This window comes from Myodes glareolus, chromosome 19 (assembly GCF_982192425.1).
Source record: "Myodes glareolus chromosome 19, mMyoGla1.1, whole genome shotgun sequence".
NCBI lineage: Eukaryota > Metazoa > Chordata > Mammalia > Rodentia > Cricetidae > Myodes > Myodes glareolus.
The window spans coordinates 38,698,680-38,706,964 of record NC_142044.1 but is presented as its reverse complement, the minus strand read 5'-3'; the positions used below and the strand labels follow the sequence as shown (position 1 = coordinate 38,706,964).

Sequence of the window (8,285 nt, the reverse complement as noted above, 5' to 3'; positions counted from 1 at the left end):
CCAAAACACAAAAACCTTCTCGGTGTCTTGTGCAGGTCTGTAATCGGGAGGCAGAGGAAAGCAGAATTCTTGAGTTCAAGACCAGCCTGGTCTACAAAACAAGTTCCAGGACAGCCAAGCCTACAAGAGAAAAACCTGTCTCAAAAACATTAAAAAAAAACAAAAACAAAACAAAAAAAAACCATTGTTCTGTAAAGAATTTTTTTCCAAGCCAGGCAGTGGCGGTACGTGCCTTTAATCCTAACACTTGGGAAGCAGAGGCAGGAGCATCTCTGTGAGTTCCAGGACAGCCAGATCTACATGGAGAAACTGGGGGGGGGCAGGGGAGGGCAGCAGAACAAAGCACTTTGTTAGGGACAGACAGATCAGACATTTTGCAGACAGGCCAGTAATAACAGACACAGGGAGAGAAGTGGAGAATTGAAATTTGAACTCACTCTTGATTAAACTATCCAAGAAGAAATTGCTTCATTTTCATTCCTTAATATATCTGACTTGTTCTGGTGCCTTCTCTGTGGTAAACTTTAATAGGTTAACTGATGCATTTGATATTAACATGATAACCTGGAGCTACGTCTCCATCAGATCGGCCTATAGGCAAGTCTGTGGGGCATTGTCTTGACTAATGATTGCAGTGGAATGCCCAGTCCATGGCCACCATGGCCTGTTTGAGTTCCAACCTCCAGTTCTTTGTCTTGGCTTCACTCAGTGCTGTGCAATGATCAGGTCATGTAAGACAAATAAACCCTTTCCTCCCCAAGTTGCCTTTGGTCAGTGGCTTTTGTTGCTGTTTCTGTGTTTTCAAGACAAGGTTTCTCTGTGTAGACCAGGTTGGCCTGGAACTCATGATCCGCCTGCCTCCTGAGTGCTGGGATTAAAGGCGTCCAACACTACCACCTGGTTCTGGTCACTGTTTTATCACAGCATAGAAAGCCAAACTAAGACAGTGATGATTAATCTATATTCTATAACTACTTCCATATTGATGATGGGCTTAATTTCTGCCTAAGAGGGACCACAAGACTTCCTATTGTATCTATTGGTTGAAGGGGAGGCTTCACATGTCCAGTCGTAGGAGTTTGCTGGGATCCCTGTGTCACAGTTCAAGAAGACACAAACCTTACAGGATTGAAATGCCAGGGTTATGTAGGAGTAACATGATTATGTCAATCAATGACCACACGAAGGGTGAGAGCAAGGAAAGCCATGGCCATAAATTTGTTTTAGAAAACCCATCCTTCAGAAGTACAATCCCTTGGATTGTGTTGCTTTGTAATCATATTGGTGACATTACATTAAGATTGTGGCTTAGAGGGCTGGAGAGATAGTTCAGTGGTTAGGAACACTGACTGCTCTTACATCCCAAGTCCAACTCCCAACACCCACATGGTGGTTCACAACCATCTGTAACTCAAGTTCCAGGGGGGTTTAATGACCTCTGTGGGCACCATGCACTCACATGATACACAGACATACATGTGGACAAAGCATCCATACATATAAAATAAAATAATGTGGCTTAATACAAAGAATTTGAAGAATCCGATGGTGAGACAGAATTAAAGAAGACAATCTTATATTGCACCACAGACTAACAAGTGTAAAAAGAAAACCAGAGTGCCAGGCGGTGGCAGCACACACCTTTAATCCCAGCACTTGGGAGGCAGAAGCAGGCGGATCTCAGTGAGTTCAAGGCCAGCCTAGTCTACAAAGCAAGTTCCAGGACAGCCTAAACTGTTATACAGAGAAACCCTGTCTCGAAAAAACAAAAAAAGAAGAAAAAGAAAACCAGAGGCTGATGTGAGGCAACAATTACTGGTAGAATTTAGATAAACTACCTAAATAGTTTATTCTTGTCTTATAGCTGAAGGACCTGTGACTGTTCCATACAGTATCTCAGCACCTCATACACAGGAGCTAATGGAAAGCATATTTAAGAATAAATTGTTTATCCCCTTTAAAGTCTACTTTCGTTATGGTAATCATTTTAATCTTTGGGTATTTAAGATCATGCAGGTGCCCAAAATAAACCCCCCCACAGCACCCGTCCAATTAAGGCCAGTTGACAGTCTAGTCGTTAAGGGCTACCTGGGCTTAGACGTTCCTGGGCCTTTTTATTCTTTTATACCAGTAAGACCATATGCTGAGAATGAACTGAAGGCCATGGTTGACTATGGCTTCACTTAGAAGCACTGAGGACATTTCCCTCTATACTGGCCCTCCTCCTTGTAAATGTGGACTAGTAAGAGTCCATCCTATGGGGTTTCCATGGCATCTGAAAAAAAGAACAGATGACAGCCAGGTGGTGGTGGCACATGCCTTTAATCCCAGCACTTGGGAGGCAGAGGCAAGTGGATCTCTTGAGCACAGAGCCAGCTTACAAAGTGAGTTCCAGGGCAACCAGAGCTACACAGAGAAACCCTGTCTCAAAAAAACTAAATAAATAAATAAATAAATAATAAGCTCTTATACAATATATAATATTAACATTATCTTGATGGGGACAGATTTTGTTTTTTAAAGTTAATTTTTTTCACCCCAATCACATCCCTCCCCACCTACTCTTTCCAGTTCCCCCTTCAACCTCCACCCCACCCCGACTTCTTCTCCATTTCTCTTCAGAAAAGGGCAGGCCTCCCATGTATATCAGCCAGCCATGGCATGTCAAGTTTCAGTAAGACTAGGCACCTCCTCTCCTACTAAGTCTCGACAAGGAAACCCAGTAGGAGGAAGATCAGGGACAGATTTTTAAATAAATCCTAACAATAAGCCTAACCTAAGCCTAACCTCAGAACCAGACAGAACCCCTAACCCTCAGCTAATCTTAACACCCTAATCCACCTAGTCCTCCAACCATAACCCAAACTCTAGACCCTAATGCCATCTCCTAACCCTAAACCTACCATAACACTAAGTATTGAATACACAGTGTTGGAAAAAGAGAGAAATCAAGAATGACAGATGTTTCTGGCCTCATCAGCTTGACAAGGCAGTAAATACCATTAACTAAAAAGGAAAAGAAGACCTGGCCTAATTAGAGATTCTATAACAAGCTGAGTTTGAACGGCCCACAAAATACTCACACAGAAAGGTTAAATATAGCTGGACTCCAGGTTATATCTAGTCTAGTCTAGGAGTTTGGGCAACACCAGCAGATTACACTGGTGTGAAGACTCCTGGTTCACCTAAAGATCTCAGCTCAGCGGAGCAGAGGGTACAATATTAACGTCAACCCTTGTAGAGGTGGTGTGTAGGCTGGCAAAATAGTTTAGTGAGTAAAAGCAATTGCCACCAAATCTAGAGACTGAGATCAATCCGAGAAGTTATCCTCTGACCTCCTCCACACGTGTGCCTAGTAAGCTTGTACATACCTACACACATATACACTCACACACATGAATAAAATACAGGTTTTTAAAAAAGATGAAGTCTGCTAAGACTCAATTCAAGTTAGGGCAAGTAATTCTTTGGCTCCTAAGAACAAAGCAAGGCCTAATGGAGGCCACGGTGGCTCTCTGCAGATGACAATCTCCTCAGAAAAAAACAACACAAAGGACTGAACCCTGACACCAGAGCTGGACCAAGCAGTGGCAGCCCCCGCCTCACCTTACCCCCTCTAAGACAGACATCACACTCTTTCACACATCACTCATTTCTTTAAAAAAATATTTATTGGGTGCAGTCTTGGGTGAGTCTGGCTGTTAGGGTGTCGCAGAGTAATCCAGGATGGCTAGTCTGGTCTTTCTTTGTTGAGAAGGATAATGAAGAACGAGGCAGCCCTTTGGCATCTAAGGATTGGCTGAAGCTGGGCTCTGGTGTCGAGGCCTTAGATGGGAAATTGCAGTTCTCAGTACCACAAGTTGGCAAAGTGTTCAATGCTCCAGCCTTGTCTAAAGCCAGCAGAAAGGCTTTGGGAACTGTCAACAGGGTTATAGAAAAGTCGGTCAACAAAAACCGCCAACTTCAACTGTGAAGAAGGTGTGTGGGGGACATGAAGAAGACACAGTGCACATGCTTCAGCACTAAAGATCACCGAGAAGCCTAAGGCACAAAGCTCTGTTCCTGCTTCTGATGACACTACCCAGAAATAAAAAAGTTCTTCCCCTTCAGTCCTCTAGATTTTGAGTTCTGACCTGCCTGAGGAGCACCAGATTACACATCTCCTCTTGAATGGAGTGCCTCTCTTGAGCCTGAATGAGGAAACCGTGGTTGAGAAGCTGCTGCACCCGGACCCCCTTCACCTCTGAAGACACCCTTTCTACCATGGGAATCCGATCCACTGCAGTCTTCTTCCAGCCTTCTCTCCACTCTAGATGTTCAACTGCCACCTGCTTGTTACAATGCAGATATTTTAACTTCTTATTCCTTTATAGTTTGTGTATATTGCATTAATAAAGTATTTGTGTGTAGAAAAAAATATTTATTAGGGTGCTATAACAATAGATAAAGCACTAAGCCAATGGCCAGGGCATCCTTTCAAAAGTGAGCACTATGTATAAGTAATTACACAGCTTCTTCAGTTCCTCATCGCCAACTGCTACTCCCAGTGACTGGAGGACCATTTCTTTCTACAACCCACCCAACAAGAAGGCTTATCACAGAAGAGTTCCCAAATGCATCTCTCTTCTGACCGGAGGAACATCTCCTCCAAAAGTTCCCATATGGTAGTCTCACACCAGCCAGCAGCTTTGTGTCCTTATACCAGATAGGGACAAACCAATCCCACTTCCGCAATTCCTAGCCGGATCCTGCACTCAAGACAAATCCCCACACCACGCTGGAGGAGGAGGACTAGTTCAGAATGCAGGAGAATCTAAAAGAAATTGAACCGAAACTCTTCATTAGTAAAGTCCACAGTGGCCTTGGTTCTTCCCGCTGGACGAGGCCTGCAGACCTTTCCGCTCTTCTTTCTGGCCGTCTCGCCTACAAGCTGGACCCGGGCTGACTGGGTAGCTGTAGGAAGGGGAGCAGAGAGTCAGAACAGAGTAAAAGCTAACATTATCCATGCAGTTATGGCTGCCCACACAACAGTCCTATAACGTCAATATTGTCATTCCCTCATGAGATTCAGAGATGCAATAACTTGCCAAAAGTGTTTAAGATCCAGGATTTGAAATTAAGATCCAGGATTTGAATCCAGGTCATTTAGATACAAAAACTACACCCAACTAGTATCTGTTTGTGGTCAGTGGAATGAACCAAGGCCTAGACAGCTAAGCTGGTTTTTCCCACCCCAAAAGCAGAACGAGGTGAGGACCTGGGTCCTCCTTCTTCCAGGGCAGCTGCCCCGGAGAGGTATGCTTAGGATTTTTCCCTGAGCGAGCTTCTCCCTACTCCCGGAAGTAGATATACTGAATCCATCACTTCCCAGTTCCTCACCAGTCCTTAGGGCCTTCAGGGCTTCCTGCCATTCTGCATCCATTTGAGCCCTGTAGTCCCCAAACAAGGAGCGCATCAGTTGTCTCTTCCGGGGCAAGGGGGTTTTCTCACTGCGCAAGGTTCGGATTGCCCCAACTGCCTGCTCTTCTGCAGATAGAAATAAGGAGCTGGTAACTTCATACACACTCCCTATCGTCCTAGTACAAAAGCAACAGTTCCATCCCCTGGCAACGCCATCGGCCACAGCACGGTCACCGGTTACACTTCCCTAACTATAAAGAAGGGGCTCTCACTCTGCTTCGGGGTGGGTCTCTGCGTCTTGAGACCCAGCTCCAGCTGTTCCACACACCAGGCCAGCTCCCTCGCCAGCTGCTCAGCCTGTGAAGGAAAGAGGGGTGTGGCTGTGATAGGCATCAGGATTCCGCAGACCCCCGTCTCATCCCTCCAGCGCCTTAATTTCGCTCACCTAGACCACACTCGCAGGCGGGCCAGAACCCAGAAAACTCACAGGGAATCCCAACCTCACCTGGGCCTCAGCACTGGGGGGAGCTTCCTCTGGAACAGGTTTCTCGGAGGTCTTTTCGTCTCCATTTGTCCCAGAAACCCTATTCGGGATTTTCTTCTTCTTCTGCTTCATCGACACTGTATTGCCTACGGGACGTGCTCTGGTGGCGGAGTCACAAGCAGGTTGCACTGAACTGAGAAGGGGAGGGTCTGAGGCACCGGAAGCCGGGCGGAGGAGCCGGGGTCTGCGCGGAGAGCGTTGAGTTCTCCGGATTGAGGTTGCTGGTGTCTCCAGTGCACGACGCCCTAACTCCTAAAAACGTGGGACAGGACGAAATTCACAAGGACCCCACACTCAGGGCCTCGCCACAACACGCCTTCTCCCGCAGCTCACCGCCATGCGCCGTAGCGTTTACCGGAAGCTACGTAAGTCCTAACAACGCAGTGAACTCAGTCCTCTACAAACGCGTCTACGGCACAGAGTTCCGCAGCGGACCAGCGAGCAGAAAGCACTCGGTGAACCGAACGCTCCAGGCTGGGCGTGCAACAACTCTGGGAGGATGCAGAGAGCGCAGGGACGAACGTGGAGGCCTCGGAGAACCCAGCAGACTGCACCCACGAGAAACCAGTCGGACACGCGGTGAGATAGGAATGGAATATCTCTCCCCTCTCTGTCCCCCCCCTCGGGGCGGGGCAGGGCAGAACGCCCAGAGGCGGGGCGGGGTTGGGCGGGGCTAATTCCAGTTCCAGGAGATCCAAGGTGCAATTGACTTATACAACTACAGTAACGTGGAGATATTGGAATGTTGAAGATCTTGTGGCTAATTACTTTATCTTGGACTAGTTCTAGAACAACCATTTCTTGCCCAACTCTGTGTCAAAACTAACATCTTGCTGTGATTAATAGGTTAAAAACCTTTTAGAGGGCTGAAGAGGTGGCTCAGTGGTTAAGAGCACTACCTGCTCTTCCAAAGGTTTTGAGTTCAATTCCCAGAAACCACATACTGGCTCACAACCATCTGTAGTGAGATCTGGTGCCCTTTTCTGGTCTGCAGACATACATGCAGGCAGAACACTGTATATATAATAAATAAATCTTTTAAAAAAACTTTTAGAATCTGTTAAATTAGCAGACCACTAATTTCCACCAATCCCAAAGTTCCGATAACATCTTGGACCTATAGAAATGCTTCCCCATCGCATTGTAACTGACTCTCTGGTGTACTCACCGATGTATTCTAATTACCTTGATTTATGACTTTCTTTGTTCTGTAAAACTAAGATTTCATGAGATTGTTTCCACATTGGAACATGGATTTTAGGATTACCTAAATCTGTGTTCCTGGATCCTCAAAATCTCTCCAGAACAAACCATCTCTCATTCCCTTTTACTGCTGTGAGCTTTGCTTCTCCAAGGCCCTTGGCAATTGGTTCATTTCTTCCCAAACCTTGAGGAACAGCCTGTGACTACTGTTGTATGGCATCTCCCTCAGAATCCCAGACAGGATGGAGAAAGGAGGCTTGTGAGGCTCTGGATGAAAACAAAAGGTCTGGGAAAACAGAAAGATTCTTGCCAGCTGTCTAAAAAGGGGTAACAACTGCTGGGGGAGGGAGTCTGACTATCTGGATGTGGAAAGGGTTCTCAGACTCTGAAACTGCCTGCGGGCTGTGCAGAGAGCTCCAGGGCTGCACTGTGGAGCCATCACCCAAGCTGGGGGTGGGATTTAACATGGTCATCCCTGCTCCTTATAAGTGACCTTTCACTCATATTCCTGGTGGTAACTCCAATAAAAGTGTACTGGTTCACCAAGTTGGACTTTTGTGCAGTGGTTGCTTTGGTCCATAATGGGTTCCCTTTCTGGAGTGCGTGCATGCGTGTGTGTGTGTGTGTGTGTGTAGGCCAGAGGTCATTCTCAGTTATTCCTCAGAAGGAATTCACTTTGTTTTTGTTTTAATATGTAACTATGTCTTAAGAGTTTTTTAATCGCTGTGAAGAGACACCACAACCATGGCAACTCATAAATGAAAATATTAATTGATGTGTCTTCGCCTACAGTTTCAGAGATTCAGTCCATTATGATCATGACGAGGAGCACGGCTGCGTGCGGGCAGATGTGGTGCTGGAGCTGAGAATGTTACATCTTGCCGGCAACAGGAAGTCAACTTGACTATCACACTAAGTGAAGCTTGAGCAAAAGAGACCTCAAAGCCCGCCCCCACAGTGACATACTACCTCCAACAAGGCTACACCTCCTAATGGTGCCCTTCCCTTTGGGGACCATTTTCTTTCAAACCACCACAAACTACATTTTTACTCTTTTTTAAATGAATTTGTGAGTGTGTGTGCGGAATGTGTGTGTGTGTACGCTCATATATACCATGGCGCACAGGTAGAGGTCACA

General features: G+C 46.1%; 1 protein-coding gene across 2 annotated transcripts; it reads right to left on the bottom strand.

Moving 5' to 3' along the window:
* Positions 1 to 3,649: 3,649 nt before the first annotated feature.
* Positions 3,650 to 6,504, bottom strand: C19H8orf33 (chromosome 19 C8orf33 homolog). Of its 2 annotated transcripts, none has more exons than XM_087898911.1 (5): positions 6,300 to 6,504; positions 5,906 to 6,196; positions 5,673 to 5,757; positions 5,380 to 5,526; positions 3,650 to 4,953 (listed from the first exon to the last, which is right to left on the bottom strand). In XM_087898911.1, exons 2-5 carry the CDS (start codon positions 6,014 to 6,016, stop codon positions 4,814 to 4,816), a joined length of 483 nt encoding a protein of 160 aa, XP_087755037.1. In that variant the 5' UTR covers positions 6,017 to 6,196; positions 6,300 to 6,504; the 3' UTR covers positions 3,650 to 4,813. The 2 variants fall into 2 exon arrangements, with proteins under 2 accessions (XP_087755037.1, XP_048310604.1); XM_048454647.3 differs by having other exon boundaries at positions 6,278 to 6,424.
* Positions 6,505 to 8,285: the final 1,781 nt, after the last annotated feature.

Bases quoted from the DNA above. Each gene is read 5' to 3' on its own strand.
- C19H8orf33 (XM_048454647.3), bottom strand. The intron at 5,527-5,672 runs GTGAGAGCCCCT...TTCTATCTGCAG, and splicing joins GAGACCCACCCCGAAGCAGA to AAGAGCAGGCAGTTGGGGCA. The intron at 4,954-5,379 runs GTGAGGAACTGG...CCCTTCCTACAG, and splicing joins CCTGAAGGCCCTAAGGACTG to CTACCCAGTCAGCCCGGGTC.